This window comes from Furipterus horrens, unplaced genomic scaffold (genome assembly GCF_987537825.1).
Source record: "Furipterus horrens unplaced genomic scaffold, mFurHor1.1.pri manual_scaffold_7, whole genome shotgun sequence".
NCBI classification, from domain to species: Eukaryota; Metazoa; Chordata; class Mammalia; order Chiroptera; family Furipteridae; genus Furipterus; species Furipterus horrens.
The window spans coordinates 25,493,557-25,513,961 of record NW_028327177.1 but is presented as its reverse complement, the minus strand read 5'-3'; the positions used below and the strand labels follow the sequence as shown (position 1 = coordinate 25,513,961).

The following is a 20,405-nucleotide window of genomic DNA, read 5'->3' as shown; positions in this document are numbered from 1 at the left end:
AAATTCTTCAGTAGTTAATAACAAGCAAACTAGAGCCAGACTCTTAAGTGTCACAAAAATGACAATGCTGTCGCGTCACTTTTCAAAAGCAAAAAAAGCCACTGTACCTGTCCAGCAGTGAAAATGGCTACATTCCTCTCGTTCTGACCAAGGAAAGCGATGCTGCTTGTAGGGAAATTATTTTCCTGTTCTGCCTTCCCTGTAGCAAGATCAAAGATACAGTACCGTACCCAATTTCCAGTCTTCAAAACAGCATGCACACCTTCAGAAACATAGAAATATAAAATAAGTTATTGTATGTCTTTAGTACTCTCTTGTAAGTACCACCAAATTTGAATTTCTCTAGCCACATTAGTAAATCAATTCCAACAGATACATTTTATTCTATTACAAATGCCTCAAACCACTTTAACCTGTTCATTTACTGCACTGAGTGTTAAGTTGAAAAACTTAAAAGATCTTTACCTTTAGAATCTACATTCACTGCTAATATTTCTGTTTTTTCAGGTATACAAAGCTTTTTAGGAGTCCTTTGGAAACAGTCGGGAACTTTCGGTGTTCCACCAGTTTTGACAACCTAAATGACACAAAAGAGATTTTGCTCTCAAATTCCGTAACATCCTCAGGGAGTCAGTCCCAAAATTCACCTGCCGAGTGAGTCCTCTACACGTACCTGCAGTTCATCAATTCTGAGCAATCTACAGTCCTGCAGGAGAGAAGAAGGGTCTGCATCGGACCCAGAGCTGCTCTGACAGTTCGTATTACTGGACGTTCCTGGAAATTTGACAGCAACATAGGCACCATCCACTTTTAGCACCTAGAAATACAGGTAAATATGCTAAATAGTAATAACGTATATGAAATCAACATGCAGATGGTTTTCACTGGATTAATTTAACACTGAGGAATTTAACTACTTTTGAGTGTTTCTGCCATAATCACCAATTTATGAAATTAACATGAACAGATCCAGCAAAGCTTTATTACTGATATCTATTATTCAAGGCCTATATTCTAGAGAAAAACTAACCCCACAGGCAGTGATTACAGCCTGTGGATGTTTAGCAATCAACTGAAAAAATTAAGTATAATCCATAAAATCCTCACATTATCCCTCTTTGATAGTTTATAGAGCCCTGCTATTCAAAAGAATTTTTACAATGATGGTATGTTCTGTACCTTCATTGTCCAATATGATATCCATTAGCGGCTACTAAGCACTTGAAATGGAGCTAATGGGACCGAGGAGCTGCCTTTAACGTTATTTAATTTTACTAAAATGAATTAGCCAAATATACAACTAGGGGCTACCATACCGGACAACACAGGTATACAGTCAATAATGCACAGAAAGACAAGCACGGGACTTGAAACCAGAATGCTTGAGTCCCACCTCTGCTACTTACTCCTTTTGATTTGGGGCCAGAAGAAAAAAAACCTGCCCATAATCTACAGTTCCATTTCAACAATCAAATGGGAGAATACGAAAAAGGTCTTTGTAAATTGCAGAATGTGGTATAGCTACTCCTTCCTTTAAGTACAAATGAAAGACCATCACATTTCAGAAATTAACAAGCAATCAGGAAAACATTTACTTTGTAGATATTCTACAACTATAGATCCATTTTGGTTTTAAGTGTATATAGAGAGAAGGTGAAATTAATGGCATTTCAGCTGATAAAACTCTACTAAGTTGGTTTCCTAAAAGGTAAGATGCTCTTCAGAAAGAAGAAAGGAGAAGATGAGAGGTGACTCAAGAGTAATAAGATGTTTAAATGCTATGGAAGATGACCTCCATTAGAACTGTCTAATAGTTCCAAAGAATGGACTGTATCAAAAAGTAATTATCTCTTTGCAATTTTTCTGCAAATCTAAAATTATTCCAAAATAACATTTTTTTTTAAAGCAACATAACATAAAAGCTCAGGGAGGGGCATAACAATCACCTGTTCATCTGTCATGCACAGAGGGGAGACCTGCATCAGTTTAAGGGATGTGACTTTAAGAGATCATGGAAGGTGAGAAATAAAAGCAGCTGTGAAGAAAGAGCTGATGAACACTCGCCAACCATAAATCTCATATAACCAATACCATTAAAGTTGTTAGTAATTAATTCTTAGATATTCTGAACACACCTTGCCAACAGGAACATTCTTAACATCTTCCACAAAAACGACTTCCCGAAGAGACCACTGCTCTTCATTCACCTTTTCCTCCTCTTTTGGGGCAGGGGTGGACCGTCGTCGTTCTTAGACAACAACAAAATGGTAAGTACCAAAAAGAAAATGTAAAAGAGACTTTATAGATTTCATCTAAATGTATGAAAAAAGTCATTTGTAAAGGGACACATAATTGAGATATCTAAATAAAAATTTCGTGAACTACTGCTTTATAAATTGAGGCCTTATAACCAACTTTCACTTCTAATGAATTCAGAGAGGAAAATAGCCTTATCTGTTAAATAACTAACAATACTGACACTACTACAACCATATGCAACAAAGAAGTACAAAACGCATTTTGGACCCTCAAGATTAGGGCTCTCTGAACAAGGTATAAAAAAAAAAAAAAAAAAAAATAGATGTGTTGAGCTGTTCTTAAAACTATCACACAGTCTTTCAATTTGAACTTCAACACAACTACACTGTACAACAAATTTATTTTGAGGAACTTTTTAAAACTCTTGATATCTAAGATGCAATAGTGAGTCTAAGTTTATAAATTCTACAAATTCTGAGCGAAAGTTGTGACTGAGCCAGTACCAATTTACAATAACATTCTCAATAAAGCTGGGCAGGTATCTGGCTAGTGGCAGTTATTTCCTTCTATTACTGCCAATATGCTTACATACTGTAAAAAATTATAATGCTCAAAAACAACAGGAACAGTCAACACTGTAAATAATATTTTTTTCATTTAAATAAAGCTGCACACACATATACAAAAATCAAACCAGTCGAAACAGAATTGATATACTGACCAACATGTACTACACATAAAACTTACTGTATGGCATTGATGCGCTGCTGGCGATGGAGGACGCGTCACTGCAGGTGGACGCCGGAGACGGAGGAGGACCCATTTCTGTTTTCACTGGTTCCTGCTTACTTTCTGGCCTGAGATTAGAGATAAGATTTTCCTTATAATTAGGAAAACGAAGAATTAGGAACTTGTCAAATGGTTTATTTTTAAGACTCATTTATTCTTATATAAGGGAATGAAATATTAAAAACTTGAACAAAATGGTTGATTTTTAGGACTCAGGTACTGAAAAAGGTACACAGTGCATACTTCAAAATTTTAGTCCTGTTTTTAAATAGGAAGGAAAAATATACCACATAAAGCTATCGACAACTTGGAATAACCCTTCAGGTAAGCCTTATTGAGGAATAACAATGAAAGCTACACTTAATTTTTCAACATAGCTTTACCATCCTGAGCAAATAAGTCACATTTTCTGTGAACTCTGATTTGGAAGTAGCAAGTTAACTGAAAAAGAAAAAAAAGAAAACAAAAGGTAAAGGCAAATAAATAAAAAAGCCTACTAGATCATTAATGTCTTGGGAGTTCAAAGAAGGACCTCTACTCACAATGGTGTACCAAAATTTAATCTTGAACCATCTGGTGATGAACCATCACCTGCTATAACTAAAATGAGAAATTATAGGATTAACAAACTATCCCGCTTGAGTTACTTACTAATTATACTTAAGAAGATAACTGCAGTCAACTAGACAATCTTCTGCAGGAAGTAAAATTAAATATTTTTATTCATTAAAGGGCAGAAGGTCAATTTTTGGTCAGAAAAGTCACTATTACTCAGAAATGTATTATATATACACCATGGTATATATTATAAATAGGGCCATCATCTTAAGCTAACACTCATCTCCTTACCCCTACCTGGAACTTCACCTGAGTTTAGAAACAGTTCACAGAAAACCAGTATTATTTCACCAGCGTCTTAGCCAAGAGCTCTGTGCAAGAACACATGAAAATCGTGTGATGTGCAGACCAAGGCGATCCTGACTAATCATTAGCATGCCTTTAAAGTGAATGTATTTCAATGACTTGCAAAAAAAAGTCTACTGACATGAAAACTATCTTCTTAACATTTCATTTCACTTAGTTCTTTCACAAAAGTAATACAGATGGCAAATTTCAAGGAAGATTATGAAAATCTTCATAGTACAGGATTTAAAAAGCGTATTTTATTGTAACCTCATTTGAACTATTTATACACATCAAAAATATTTCAAACGCTCTCTAGAAAGTTTCCATAAAAAATAAAAATGCGTTGTTACTTCTATCTTTGGGATTAAAAAAAAAAAAAAATCAATGCAATTAGGGAGAAAGTCTATAAACCTTTTTTTTAAGGCAAGACTGAGCACTAAAAATAAAACAGAAAACTTTAATTAGACATAAATTACACAGTAGCTTTGGCTAATTAAAAATTCTATTTTAAGTTATTTAATGGTGATCCTTGTGTTTCAGAATTTCAATTTGCATTTTTAACATTAAGAGGAGTAACAGCAATAGATAGTAAATTTATAATTATTTGTTTCAGCAAACTTAAAAAATGTCGGAACTTTAAAAACCTGTATATGTAGTAAAATCCCAATCATTTATTTTCAATAACTGTATAAATTTAGAAAAAAAAAAAAAGCAAAATATTTAAAATTTTATTTCTGGAATGTGATATTATTTTTGCATGTTTCTATAATAGTCACACATTTTTATAAGATTAAGAAAAGAGTTATTTAAAAACTTCTATTAGTTTTTAGGTTCATCTATCAATCAAAATATAATACACATATTTTTAAAGATAAGTAGATGCTTCTAACAGCACAGGAGTTAAAATCTGTGTACCTGGCTCCCAAATTGTAAGCCAGCCCCAAAGATGGGCTGTACACAATTCAGTGGTATTCCTGTTCACATATGCCTCCAAAAAGTTTACAAATCCTTTACAAATTTCCCTTCCCAGCACAATGACCTGTAAAACCCTCGCGGTGATCAAGACGCAGGCGAGACTAGAAATTAGGATGATTAAAGAGGGAGTGAGGGGGAGCGGCTGAACACATTACTGCCACACAACACCTGCACAGGACACTCTAGCAACAAAACACAGAGAACAAGAGATCCACAACACTGTCATTCTGACCATTAAACATCAAGGGTAACTATAATATTCAAATATTAACTAAACAGCGAACAGTAAATTTTCCCAATTCCTTTCCAAACTCCTCAGGATCTTAACAAGCACCCATCATTTTGGTGATTTTCTGAGTCTCTACACACGTCTAAGTTTCCCTTGATTACTCCCCTTCATGTACAGCACAAACTAGAAAGCAGTGTAAACTCAAGATTAGTTACAGCATAGTACTTACTTCGCTTCAGTAGTTTTGCTAGCTTTGTCCATGCTTTTCAAGCTCTCAGGAGATCTAAGTTGAAATCTACAGCTATCATTCATATTCCAAACTGACTCCATTAAGACACCAACTTTAGGAATCCCAGCACTAATTGAAAATGCGACTGCTCCAGCATGATAAAGAGGATTATTTCTCAAACATACCTGACAAAAGAAAAATCACCATCAAGATGACAAACTAGAAGAGTTATTTCAAAAATGTATAAAAATACAATATATGAAAGTATATTGCTTCCTCAGTTTTCCAAATACGATCGTACACAATCAAGAGACAGATAAAAGGTCTCCATTAAGAAAATGTACTCCCCAAAGAAACAGAAACAATTTCAGCACATTTTCTGAAAATTAACTTTAATATTTCAGGCAGCAAATATTCTGACATTCTGCTATAAAGAAACAAAAACAGCAGAGAAGAAACTAAAAAGGTCATTAAAAAAATGAAGCGAACAAAATAATTACACATTTCGTCTGTTTCTTATAATTTGAATTATTTTCTTTCATAACTTATGACACTATATAGGCTCTAACACTTCATATCTATTGGTGTTTGTTTCCTTCAGAAGACTTTTGTTCTCTACAGGCTAGACGCTTCCCTGGATACTGTAAGGTTTCTCTTAAGTTTAAAGAGTATGAAGACATTAGTGTTAGCAGTTAACTGAGTTCAGGAGTTAACAAGCTATAAATCCTCACTGGCAGGGAACACCCTGAAACCAATAACCTGCAAGGGGTCACTAAAAATAGTTCCAAAAGAGAGAAACATTATTTCTGGAAATCTCTTTTGATTTCTCTAATAGCCCAATCTTACTAACATTCTGTTCAGTCCTCCAGTAACTAACGATTATGTTGTACTTGACAGTAGCATATATGAAGATCATGTTTTTTGGTGCTTTATAATTAAAATGACACAGAAAAAGGTGTACATTTGAGAAGTATGAGAACTGGAAATACTGGCATAGAGTAGCAGTTCTACCAAAGAATAGTTGCATGTTACTAAATGCAGATCTATCACTTCTAATGAATAGTTTTTAATAGCTAACTTCTTGGAAAAAAGTATGCCCTGCTTTACTGTGACTTAAACAAAAGTTTCATCCGCATCAGGAAAGTCTGGTGGAAAGCTTTAAAGCCTGAAAGAGGACCAATAAGAAAAAGGGCTGTAACTGAAAGGGAAATGTGGCAAGATATATTAGAAATTATTAATGCCTTCTAATAAAAACAAATACACCTTAAGACAGGAAGGTGTGTATCCAGGCTCCAGTATACAGTAAGACATACAACGGAATAAAAGTATACCTCAGAGATATTGTGAGTTCTGTTCCTCACCACCATAATAAAGTTAATAATACAATAAAGCAAGTCACACAAATTTTTTGGTTTTCCAGAACATATAAAAGCTGTTTATACTATAGTCTATTGAGTGTGCAATAGCATTACGTCTAAAAAAAGTATATATCTGAATTTAAAAGTACTTTATTGCTATTATGCTAGCCACCATGTGAGCCCGTAGGAGAAATAGTGCTGATAAGACTTGCTTGATACAATTGCCACAAATCTTCAATTTGTAAAAAAAAAAAAAAAATACAGCATCTGCAAAGCCCAATAAAACAAGATATGCCTACACGTTTCTCTCAACAATTATGATCTGTGAGAGCAGATGTAGTGGAAAACCTGAAATGATCGACAATTCTTTCTGATGTTCACACATCAATGCTCTTGTCCTGTGGTCGTGACTGTCCTAAACCTCCAATTTTCTACAGCTTCGAAACACAATCTTAATTCAACACCAAGTATTTTAATATACTGCTCTCTTTTAGCAATTTAGTGCCAAGCTAAATTAGCTTTTCTTCAATGTCCTTAAAGTATTTGTTCTGCCCTCGCTGTGCATAGTCATGTCATCCTACGTGGTAATAAGGCAATTGCTAAGACAGCCTCAGTTACGTGAATCCAGTGAGCAAAGAACTCATAAGAACATCAGAAAGCAGCATTTGAACTAAGTAGGAAATGGGGCTCCAAGAGCGAGATCTGTTGCAAAGCAAGTGACACAAATAATGGAGGCTGAACAGTAATATTCAAAATAGTGGGTAATTGCTGAAAACTTCCTAGTTGGAAGGCCAACAAAGGAATCAGAACAAGACAACCATGAGTAGGACAAAAAAATAGTCACAAACAAAAAGAACAGCTCCATTTAAATTGGCTTTTGAAGAAAAATAACAGCGAAAATAGTGACAACTTTTTAAAACATAGAGAATACTGTTTAAGTAGTACCACTTTGTAGTGAAGAGAAAAAAATGAATTTAAAGAAAGTACTAGATGAGGAAATTAGCACATTATGTAATAAAAACTACCATTTGTCTAAGTGTTAGGGATTATAAGGTCCTTAAACATTCTTCGCAGCACTTGCTAAAATGAATATAAATGTCAAGTTGTATCCTCAAGATAAATTTCTATGAAAGTCTAATGAATTAGATGTGTTAACAACAGCCCTCAAATCTTGGTCTCAAAACCCCTTTTCCCTATTAAACATTACTGAGAACCTAAAAATCTTTTGTTTATGTGGGTCCATATCTAGTTGTTTTTTTAATAGTAATTAAAACTGAGAAATTTTTAAATATTAATTTAACAGTAATAAACCCCATTAATATAAACAATTTTAAAAATAACTATATTTCCAAAGAAATCAGCAAGGAAAGTGGCATTGTTTGCATTTTTGCACATCTCTTAATGTCTGATTTAATAGAAGACAGCTGGATTCCCATGTCTGCTTCTGCTTCAGTGTGTTGTAATGTTACTTTAAGTAAAGTATATAAAGTCCATTCAGCTTCACACGTACATAATGGGAGAAAGATGGACTCTGCAGATTCCTGCAAAGGGCTGAGAAGCCAGCTGGGGTATTAGAAAAATGACCTTCCATAAAATAGGTATAGGAGCCTAAACCATCTGAGTCACAAAACAGAAACTGGTGGGAACAGGGGTAATCTGGTGAAGCCTCCAGTCTCATGCTGATAATGTCACCAGACAGCAGTATGTATTAAACGGCTTGGTCATAAGAATCTCCTGGAATACATGTTAAACACAATGAGGCCTGGGCACTACCACCAGGGACACTGAAAGCACATTTCAGGTAAAAGGCTCCACACAGTGCATGTTAAGTAATTACCAAATGATTCCTAACACCAGACAAATCTAGAAGCCCTCCCCCATAGGGGTACCTCCTGACACTGGGCACACTCTACATGTTACGGAGCTATTAAATCCATTGAGGTGCCACCTATGTGCTGCTGGAACCTGGTCCTTTAAATGACCTTCTTTTGTAAAATCGCTTATAGGGGAATTACTAATAGGCGAAGAGAAACAATGTCCCCTTAGGACAAACTTAATTCTAATCACTTACCTGGGTACCAACAGTGATGTTCGGCATCGAAGAAATACCAGCACTAGATTTGGGCTTTTTATTTTTTGCTCTAGCTTTCTCTAACATTTTTTTCCTTTGACTAAAAGGGACTACACCCCTAAAAGAAAAAGGCATAAATTGGTCAAATAAGCAGCAAACAAGCTCATTAAACATATCTGAAATTACTCATATTTGGGCATTTCTGGTGTATTCCTTCTCCAATATTTTTGCTTCAGGATATTAACATGTTCAACTTATTCTTAATTATAAGAACTATTTAATAAATAACTGAATCCATACTTAAACATTTAGAAATTTACAAAAAAAATTCATCAGTTGATATTTTATTCCAAATAATTGTATTTCATTAGATTTCCCAATGTACTTTTTTGTCAATGCAAAGTTGCTGATGCCTTAAAACACAACAGAGAACACCATTAAGTTCCTTTCTAATAGGAAGGCACAGAATATTCATAAAATGAAATAATTTAATAACCCTTAAAATGATATTTTCGGTAATGCTGTTGAATTTTTGAAAAAGCACCCTATAACCTATGCTTTCAATTATGTAAAAACAAAGTACACATTTATGTATAGGAAAGAAAGACTAAAATACCCCCAAATGTTAACAGTAGCTATTATCTTTGAAGACGTAGGATTATAGGTGATTTTTGTTTCTGCTTTATATTTTTACAAAATTTCATAATTACAGTGACTATAATTTTTAAGAATTTCTTTTAAGGTATTTTCTAATGTTACTTTGCTCCAAAGTGACATTTCCCTCTCTATAAAGCATTGTCTTTGGCTGACCTTCTCATGTTGGTGGTTCCACTACTCAAAGCACCTATTTATAAAGCATACGCTTAGTCCCCCTCCCTGTGATACTCACCACCAATATAAATTGTTTTCTAGCTGGGCACAAGTATAAAGGGCACAGCAATGTAAAGAAACTATCCGTTCACCTTGAAGTTCTGAGTAAGTCTGTGCAGTATGCTCTAATTTAGAAGCCACAGAACTTAAAGTTTCATCCACCCATGTAGCAACCTAAACAATAAAATAGTAAAGATTTAAATAAAAACAAGTAATCTTTGCAAAAGAATTGCTGTCAAAACAATACTCTATGGACTGGAATTCTAAAATATTTTGAGCTAAATGCTAAAAAATAATAATAATAATAAGTAATTCAAAAAAGGTTCTTAATAAGACTAGAAAGTAAGTTACTTTCTTCACACAAATAAATCAAAAACAGTTATTGAAATGAGTGTCTAAAGCCGTATCAGGCATTAATCAAAAGTAAACATTTGCTCCAACATTTTTAAAAGAATTTAATGACTCTTTTAAAGCAAAACTGATAAACTGAGGTATAATATTCACACTTTCTCGATCTATAATACAATCTCAAGTTACATTGCTTTTCATATCTCTTTTGTCAGCACTTACCTTGAATATTTTTCCTTCCCTTAAAGTAGAAAGCTACCTCTAGAGTTGAATTATAACATAGAAATAAACAAGCAACAAAAAGATTACACATTAGATTACAAGTATTTTTCCCTTATTTACTGTTGACACTATTGCAGATGCCTGCATATTCCCTTTTAAAATTTTTACTAATTTACTTTTTTTAGAGAGCGAGTGAGAGTGAGAGACACATTGATTTGTTGTTCCATTTATATAAGCATTCATTTGGTCAATTCTTCTATGTGCCCTGACTGGGGATCAAACAATGCTCTAACCAACTTAACTACCCAGTCAGGGCCTACACTGGATTACTCTACTAAGACAGAGATACTTTGTGGATCTAGTGAGAAAGGCAGAAGATGATGAGATGGAAAAGGGAAAAGAAGAAAATCAAGAATTTAAGCATGAAATGTTCATCAATCAATGCAAAGTGTTTCATACCTTATTATTTTCTGTAGCTACAGTTGCTCTTATGCTATTTGCAGACAGGAGGACTATCTTTTCATTGGTTAGCCCCAAAAATGTTGCTCGTGGATGATGTAATGAAGGATTCTTTGAACGCATAAGAAAAATGATCACCATTTTGTATGTTAAAATATAGACCTATTCAATGCAAGATTTATATAATAAAATACCTGCGCATTTCTGTAAGGTTCAGATTCACTCCACTTCCACTGATAAAGTTCTCCTTTACTGCTAACAGCCAAAAGCTCAGAATACAGAGCTCCAATACAGATGAATTTTGTCCCATCCTATAGAGTAAAAATAATACAATGGTATATATGTAACAGTTGCCAACCCTAATGGTTTGGGTACAATCACTACATAAAATGTGGATTAACTATGTGAACACATAAACCACAGCTAGGAAAAGTCTTTATTTTAGCACAGCCCGCAAGGCCCTCCATAACATGGCCACAGCTCCCTCGCCACAGTCACAATTGGCCTTCTTCTTGCTCCTTCCTGTCCACCAGGATCCCACCACGTCCTTGTTCTTTTGTCTTGTTTCCCATGTGACTCACTCCCTCTCCTCAATCATGTCTGCTCAAAGGAGACCTTCTCTGACCACACTGTCTATAAAACTACCTACCACTCATATATTTTATCTCCTTACTCTGCTTTCTTTTTAGTTCACAGCATTTCACAATTTGATGTATATTAACTTGTTTATAGTCTACCTCACTAGAATAAGCTTTGTCTTGTTCGCCACTGTGTCCCCAGTTCTTAGAACAGTGCCCAAGGAGGTGGAGCAGGTCAAGTCCAGTGCCAAAACAGAAGACCCCCTCCCTGTAGGCTCTTTCAGGCTGCTAAACAATGTGTGTTGGTTTTTAAGGTAAAAGTTTCTTTCGTTTTAAGGCAATGCACAGGCAATGAGTTCAAACGCAATTAAACTATACAAATCTTGGACAATAAATGTAAAAACACAATATCAATGATAGTTTTTTAAACATAAGACCATGGTTAAAAAATCAGAGTCATGAAGCTACCCAGAAGTCTCACTGCAAAACTTGCCAATAACAGATTTTAGCTTGTACTTTTTGCTAAGGTCTATCCACTAGTCTCTTTGGAATTCCAGCTCTAGAGCGTGCTAAATTAATGGTGCCTTTATGGTTTTCCAGATTCTGATCTCATCTGGTCAGATGGGTTATAATGCTCAGCGCTCAGCTAAAGCAGTGAAGTCTGCCAAGATTTTCAATGTAATAACAACAGGTTATTCCTCAGAGTTGTACAAAAGAATACTAATTTTAAAATTTTCTATTTTACCAGTACTGGCCATACCAATTTTCAAATCATGATGGGAAAGAAACCAAATATGAAATTCTCTAAAAAGAGATTCCACTCTTAACATCTCCATGGGTATCTGAAAATCACTGCCTACTTTCTTCCATGGCTCCTCCAACAAATCTTACCATCTCCCCTGACACTTCCTTCTCAACCCCTTGGTTGAAGGAATGATGGAATCAGACCAACTGAATCCAAAACCTGTACCAAACACTAAGTTCATGACTTCATGTAACATGTAATTTCTCTGAACCCATTTCTTCACCTCTAAAATGGATATAATAACACAGATGGAGAGGGGGAGGGTAAAAACCAAATAGTGTAACATATGACGTACACGGCACAGAGCCCAGCACAAGTAGGGGATCAATCCAATTCAACCACCATTACTCTGCTCCCCCGACTTCATCTCCTACTCACCCGGAAAGCACAAGCTTCCTGAAAATTCCCACTTCTACATTCATTTAATAAAAGAACACACCTTTTCTCCTATTTAAAGATAGCCCCACACACACACATTCTGGATACAACTCTCTCTTATAATCCCAACAACCATCCAAGCTAATCTCTCCTCTAATCCTACTCACACGCAAGTGCATTACCACTTGGCATGTTTCACCTACAGCTTTCCTTAGCAACTATACCTGTACTTACTATCAATGCCCCCATGCATTTAACCAACCCACCGTCTCTTTAAACTTATATTCGAACTGTCTGATCCTGTTTACCATCAGTTCTGAAACCCCTTCTGTCCCTTGCTTACAGATTATTACTCTCTACTGGATTCCCTCCAGTCTTCATGACTGTTTTCTCCACCTCCTTCGCACCACCAGGCACTCCCTATCCCAGATGCTGTCCTTGTCTCTTTATTCAAATTATGTTCCACCCTCCACCTAAGTGACTGTCACCACTAGGGCACCATGCTTTTAAACAAGTAAATCCCTATCTCCAGGGTAAACTGCAAGAGCTCTGATGTCTTCAAGTACCAGAATGGTGCCAAAGCAAATGCATCATCTCCTCCCAGGTGCTTGACTTCTGCAGTTCCCACCTAAATGCATTCCATCCACCACCCACATCGTGTGAGAGACATGGGGGAACCTGTGCGCTCTCCTCAACATCTCCTCCTCTCCCAGCAACCTAGTGACCAGTGAACCAGTGGTGCACTTGTCTTGGGTTCCTCTTAAATTCTTCCCTTCCCCTGTCCCCATTGTCACTGCTGTGGTGGAGAACCTCACAATTCCTTTCTGTAACAATTCTACAAGTCTCTTAACTAAATAGATTTTTCCTATTCCTATCCTTCTCCCTCAATGCCCATAACGTCCATCTCATTGAAAACAAACAAAACGAAACCCCATAATGTCACTTCTCTAAGAACCCCACTGACTTTCTGGTGAGTGGAAAACAACGTCTTAACTCCTTGGCAGGTTTTCTAGGGCCCTCTGCAGTCTTCCTCCATCTTGCTCTTCTCCTTCTCCCCACCACATAGCAGCAATTCTGAATTCTCTTTGTTCCCCAAACACATGGGTTGGTCTTTCTAGTCCTAAATTTCTCCCCACAAAACTTGGTTTTCATCTTTTTTACTTTTGTAAGTTTTCCTACTATCAGCAAACACTAGTTTTCCCATTAAGTACCAGCTCCAACAACGATGTACTATGTATTATGGTTTAAAAGGATGGAATACAACTAAAGGTTACATTACAATTTGGTCAACTGTACTTATTCACACTTGAGTTCGAATGTTTGGAATGTCTTTGTATCTTGGTCAACACCTACTTTACCTTAAAAATGATGCTTAAATGTCACCTTATCTGTGAGTCATTGCCAAATCTCTCAGGTGGTATCAGTCCCCACTCTAAGCCCCTGAGCACTGTACTCCCACCTTTAGTCTACCACTGATCATACTGTGAACACATTATATGGAATGTAAATGTTTGCCCACTGAGTTTCCTGTGGGAGGGTCCATATGTATTCACCTCTACACCCCCCCAAGGTCAACCTGGCACTTGGCACACGGTACACAGTACGAGCACGCTAATAATTGAATAAACAAATGAATCTAAATTCTAACTTCTTCACGTAAATACCTCGCCAGAGCAGTGCAATCCTGAACAAACCATCCCTGTGACAAAAACATGGTGCACAAGACCTCTCAAATCCGATCTGCATAGATCCTTCAAGTGCAGGTCAACATTCCCCAGAATAGAGTCCTGAATGAGTCAAGTGAAAACCCACTACTATAGAGACAAATGCGGACAGATGACTCAATCATCAACCAAAGGAAGACAATGGAAAGACCACCGACTGTTTCTTGCCTGCTTTAGGTTTGTATGTAGCGAAATACAAAATCATCAAATACACACAAAAGAACTGTATTTTTAGCTCACTCATTTCACAATATCATAGAAAACAATGCTTTAATTGTTTTAATGCATGACTAACAAGCTGCTTCTGAACAAGTTGGGGGCCTGCTTCAACCCAACTGGAAAAGTGAACATGCACTGTGTCCGTAAAGATCAGTAGTTTAGTTCTATTTAATAAAAAGCAAATCATTAGAGGGTGGACCTAATTAGTATATTCACAACTGGCAGAATAACAATATACGAGTCATCAATCTAATTAGAAATTCTTCCCCAAAGGGAGAGGAAAACTTAAAAATACAATGGAAATTAGCTCACAGTCAAAGCTTTAAAAAAAAAAAAAGAAAAAGAAAAAATTAAATTTCTGATGTCTAAACTTCAATCATAAACTAATAAAAAGTGGTTCTTTTTTCAGTAATATTTTAAATTAGGTGTTTAATAAGAAACAAAAAGTATAGCTATGATATACCTGTATCACATATTGCTATTCCTCCTTCAGTCAATGTCTATACAAGTCAAAGAAAAAGCTTGCTGAATTTGTACGATTCAAAACCCGTTCATTAATAAAAAATAATATGATAAAGAAGTCTAGACTAATATACATGTGATGGCACTATTAAAATAAGATTCGTGAGTCTTCTATGACTGCCTAAAAACATGCAGACACAGCCCTGATATGATCCAGGCAAGGAAATAGAAACACAGAACAATGTACTATACAAACAAAAGTTCAATGGTTTAACCCCCTTGAATGCCAATGTCACTATGAGCAATGCTGACAAATTTTCCCAAAAGTGCCAGCGTCACTCCAAGCAACTCTTTTTTCGATGGCTATAAATATAAATAATGGAATAATTCATATTTTATGTTTTGTTATATTAATATAACTTTTTCTCATGTTGATCCACATTTTGAATTTTTATGCTTGTTCAAATACTGACACATTAATTCTGTTATAATTTTTACTTACATTTTAAACGGTCCTTTTAATTTCATTTATCTTTCCAATAATCGTCAAAACTCTATGCACTATGCATGATAAGGAAGCTTTTGCTAATGGACAGTTTCATTGCTTCATGGTACAGCGTTAGCATTTTGTTTATAAACTGTTTTTCACTGTTGATATCTATTGATATATGTCTCTAGCGTGAAGGCTGTTTGTGTTCATTTTTTTTGTATTTTTCTTTTTTAAATTTATGCAATATTTGGCACACTTCTTGCTTATCATCCATGTTGCTATGTGTTTTTTCAGATTATAATCATAGGTTTTATATTATGCCATATATATATATATTATACTTCAAAAGCCATACTGAAGGGAAGAATTTATATTTTCTAAAATAATTGTTATAATAAAATAATTTTAATGCAATAAATATTTTGCTAAATTGCATCAAAGAACTCTGCTTACAAAAGAAGAATGTATTTACTATATATGTCATGAAATTTTCAGCAAATTATTTTGAATAATAATGTCTTTATAGACATTTTTCATAAACTCTACATTTCTCAGCAAAATAGCCTGGCATTTCTCACACGAATTTTAGCAATTGTGCATGGCACTCAAAGGGTTAAATCACCTTCTACCACTTGGAGTGACAGACAGTAAAACTTTTGGGAAATTTCTAGTTTTATGGAAATAAAAGAATTCAAGTCAAGGAAAATCTGTCAGCTGCCAAAGAAACGGGAATAACCTTTTGCTTACAAAGAGACTGATTAAAATTCATGTTCCTTCTTGCATTCAAGTTTTCTACATGAGCTGAATGTAGAGAAAAATTAATGAGCTATGTCAAGATTCACAATAACTATGAAAAATAAACAAATTCAGAAAGTTAGATATTTTCCTTTAAAACCCCACATTCAAATTCAACTTCAAAGAGAAAAAAGAAGTCCTTACCAGAATCTCCTTATCTGCTAGAGATTAACCTCAAAGTTCTTTCCTTTACTTCTACTTATAAAATTTCCTACCCAACTGGTTCTGGAAATAAGAAAGAAGCACCAAAGAGGTGAAAAACACGGCTCCCTATAGGGCCCTCTGAAGATGAATTACTTATCACCTAATACAATGAAACCTACACACCATCAATAGGATGCACCAACTCTGTTTCACTTGTGGCAGTGATAGATTCTTAAAAGATTCAAATCATCTTAATGAATCCTGGGTGCTTTCTAGAAGCCAGCCATTGTATGTCTTCTCAGGATGCAGAGCAGAACTCCTCCAATCCATTCCTGTTCAGCCTGTTTTGTCTCCCGCAGCATTTAGAACAAAGAACCTGTCGGAATTCACTGCCATCAAAAGGGACAGCTAACTAATCAAAGAAATGCAGTTCCCTAATCTTGCCCTGACATACACACTTGTATCTAAATGACCACAAACTTGCCCTGCAGAAACTGGGCACCAGAGATACACCATCAATTACTGGTGTAATTAGCACCAGAAAAGAAGTCCTAAAACATAATGCTGATGTATTAACTGAACTACCATTTCGATTTCTCTGATTTACTTCATCAAGTAGAATAAAACAGTATCACTGAAACATGCCTCACTAATATGAGGCATCTAGTGCCAAATACAGATGCTCTGCCTATATTTTAAACAGAACAAAAATTTCACTTTATATCTGTGTGTATGTGTGTGTGTGTTTTAATGAACAGTAGTACAAAAATCTGAAATGAAACAGAAACCTTTGGGGGAGGGAGGGTGGGAGTGGGGAGGGTGGTTGCCAGGAATCTATTTAAATGGAAAGGGTGAGGATTTTTTCCAAATACCTTATCAGGCCACCACTGCAAATCTTCTCCTAGAGATACTGGACTTTGAACAGGTGTATTCTTCTTATCCAAGTTTGGCTCTCCTTCCTTGCTGGTAGAGCCCCTTTCATTATCAAATGAGGCTCCATCAAGCCACCTTCGTTCACGTAAACGTAAAACGGATTCCCGTTCACGCAACAGCTCAGAGTCTCTCTCTAAGGGAAGAAGGAGAACTGGTATGCAATTGGGTCACACCAGTGGGATAAAAGTAAGCCACTCTCTAGTAAAGACCCTTCAGGATGCAACTAACAGCAGTTTATCTACTCACAAAAAATTTAATGTAAATGTATTTCTAATAAGCCTGACATGCAACATTCAAAACATTAACTCTTTCAAGTACATGTATAAAAATTATAAATTAGTATATTAAAGAACTATGTAGAGAAAGACTTTCCTGAATTCCAATTTCATGTTTTTAGAGCCAAATTACTTTATTTTAAACTAGACTTTGAATTTTTTTAATGGAGTTTAAAATTTCTGGCTTTCATTAAAAATGCTTACCACAATTTTTTATTTATCTATTAGAAAATATACACAAATTAGAATTTCAACATTAGATATATATATATAAAAACCAATAGTATCTGTTAGAATGTCTTCTGTTAATTGAAAACAAAAAACCCTACACATACCAAAAAAATGTTGAAATGGTTAAATCCATTAACATTAACTATAAAACTTCTGATAATCCAAGCCATCGTTTAGAGTAATTTTAAAGGCTATATTTTTATGCATAGGTCTTATTTTAAAATTTTTGAGAAACCAGACAGGATTTTTACTTTTTCTTTAAAAAATCTTTATAGAAAGATTTCCTTATGAAATTGCTTCCCCTACAACTGGCTACAAGTCTATATAGCCAATTTTTTGCAATTTGCTCATATATTATTTTTTAAATAGGTAATCAAAGTATTTGAGATTTTTGATAAGGATTAAACACAATATGAAGTTGAACTATATGAAATTGCCATCAATACAGGTCAAAAACCAGCAATTTTATATAGTTCAAACTAAAAGTAATGCCTACTACATAAAATGACCTAAGAAAAACCAAAAGGGAGAGGTTTAGAGGGAGTTATTTGTGTTAGATACAGAGTATTTAAAAACACAATATTTAATGCATTTAAGGCAGTAAAGTATGCATTTATTTCAAAAAAATTTAAAGCTCTTACATAATAGGTTCAGTATGTTAAAAGATCATAGGTTTGTTGTTTTAAAACTTTTTAAGTACTAGATATTTGCAACAAAGTCTTAAATATAATATGGCATCTTCTTCAGTTTACTAATGATCAGTAAGTAATACAGCTGACTGTTACTGAGTCAAGCAGTTTTACATTCTGGACAGTAAAAACTTTGGCTTAACAAAATTGAAATGCAAACTAAATCTATACCAAAAGATACAGAAAGTCTTATGTTTATATGATTTCAAAATCTTCTTTCTAACCTCTCCTATATCTTCTATATTAGCATTTTAATGAGCTAAACATTTCTGTATATTATTGGCCAATCCCATCCTAAGAAGTTTTTTTTCACTTTCATTTAACCAGGATTTAAAATTAACAGAATAATCATTTATTTTAATCAAATAAAGAGACTTGTTTTCTGAATGCTGCATGTCAATAAAGTAGAATTCTGCTTTTAGTTCAGAATCCATAATCCTATTTAAAAATACAGTTAGGTAAGTCAAAACCCTTGATGAGTATTCCACAATATAGATAAGATCATCTCTAAAGTATTGTGGCTCTTCAAAAATCAAAAATAACTAGTTTTAATGCCAAAGCACCCAAAAACACTAATAAGTAATTAATGATTTCATCTACGGTAATGTGAAAAGTTAAAATACAGTAAGTCTGACCACTCTCTCCACACAGCCAGCCAATGATCACAAAGAAATAATTGCAAAATTACCTCGCGATGAGCCTAGCCTGGAAAGTGACGAACGACGAAATGAAGGGTAACCAAAATAGCTAATGTCTTCAGAAAACATGGCATCTGCATCAATGATGACACTTGGGTGGGCAGAGTGAATGTCAGCATCAAGAAGAGACATAAGGTCCTCTACAAAGACAAACAAAAATGAAGCAGCTATAGAGAAAACGTCTGCAGACCACTGAAAGATCTCTGCAAACTGAAACAGATTAAAATCAGGAACTGAATGACATAAGCTGAGGAAAAAAAGCAGTAACTACCTAGGAAATAAAGTGAACGTCCTTAACAAAGATTTTAAGGAATATCAAATGCATGTCTGCTGCTTGTGCTACCTACTAATTACAAGAAAATAAGATCTCTATGTAAGGTAACTGTGACATCACAGAGATATTTAAATTTAAATGCAGTTAAGACATATTCAGTAATAAGGACATCAAAAAAAAAAAAAAAACAGAATTTCAGAGTCATTTGTCAGCCAGTGATATAGCCACACACAGACACCCATTTCTTTTCAAAAAACACCACAGTAAGAAATATCTGCCACCTTGGAAATTAAAGTCAATATTCACTGTACTTTAAAATTCTATTCCCCAGCTTAAAGAAATCTCGCCCTCCAGAGATGAGAAAACTATGATGGTGATCCACCAACCTCCAGGCAAATAAGATTCACTGGCTGTATCATCCCCATCATCTCCATCTTCATCATCCCGGCTAAGTAAGTTATTTACAGCAAGGTTTACATCAAGATTTGTTCGCTGAAGTTCCCGAATAATGACACTTCTGGATTTGCCTTGTAAAACAACCTGGGCCTGAAATAAAAAAATACAAAAGAGTGCTATGCTAATTCTCTTTTGATTAAATTCTTTATCAAAATCACCTTCCTAGGATTCATATAGGAAAGCAGTGTGTCACAATTCATGATATGAGTTGTGACTACGGCCCATTACAATCGGTTCAACCTCACCCTGTCCTGTTGTCTCATTCAGTGTTCTACAAAGTTCATACCTGTGATATCAGCTCCTCAGGGATGACAGATGCTGGAATAACTGGCTGGGGCTGACTGCCCAAAAGCCCAGACCCTCGATCCCGTCCTGTCCGAATCACTCGCGTCTGTCGACGGGAATCTCGAGCTCCAGCTGATGACCTACCAGAGGATCCTCCTCCACTCCCACCTACTCCAGAACTCCAGCGACTTCTAAATATTGGAGAATTTATAAAATTATCATTTTAAATAACCATTCTGAAAAGGTCACTTCAG

At 35.2% G+C, this 20,405-nt stretch overlaps 1 protein-coding gene across 1 annotated transcript in view; it reads right to left on the bottom strand.

Moving 5' to 3' along the window:
- Positions 1-20,405, bottom strand: part of UBR5 (ubiquitin protein ligase E3 component n-recognin 5) — a 123,811-nt gene that overhangs the window by 53,772 nt on the left and 49,634 nt on the right. Inside the window, exons 6-19 of the mRNA XM_090283486.1 lie at positions 20,153-20,342; positions 19,797-19,956; positions 19,127-19,276; positions 17,183-17,394; positions 10,910-11,026; positions 10,716-10,826; positions 9,706-9,860; positions 8,817-8,934; positions 5,388-5,572; positions 3,007-3,116; positions 2,136-2,248; positions 674-817; positions 466-577; positions 108-262 (exon numbers count right to left, since the gene is read on the bottom strand). Coding sequence (XP_090139612.1) covers positions 108-262; positions 466-577; positions 674-817; positions 2,136-2,248; positions 3,007-3,116; positions 5,388-5,572; positions 8,817-8,934; positions 9,706-9,860; positions 10,716-10,826; positions 10,910-11,026; positions 17,183-17,394; positions 19,127-19,276; positions 19,797-19,956; positions 20,153-20,342 — 2,032 coding nt within the window. The remainder of the gene's footprint in view (positions 1-107; positions 263-465; positions 578-673; positions 818-2,135; positions 2,249-3,006; positions 3,117-5,387; positions 5,573-8,816; positions 8,935-9,705; positions 9,861-10,715; positions 10,827-10,909; positions 11,027-17,182; positions 17,395-19,126; positions 19,277-19,796; positions 19,957-20,152; positions 20,343-20,405) is intronic.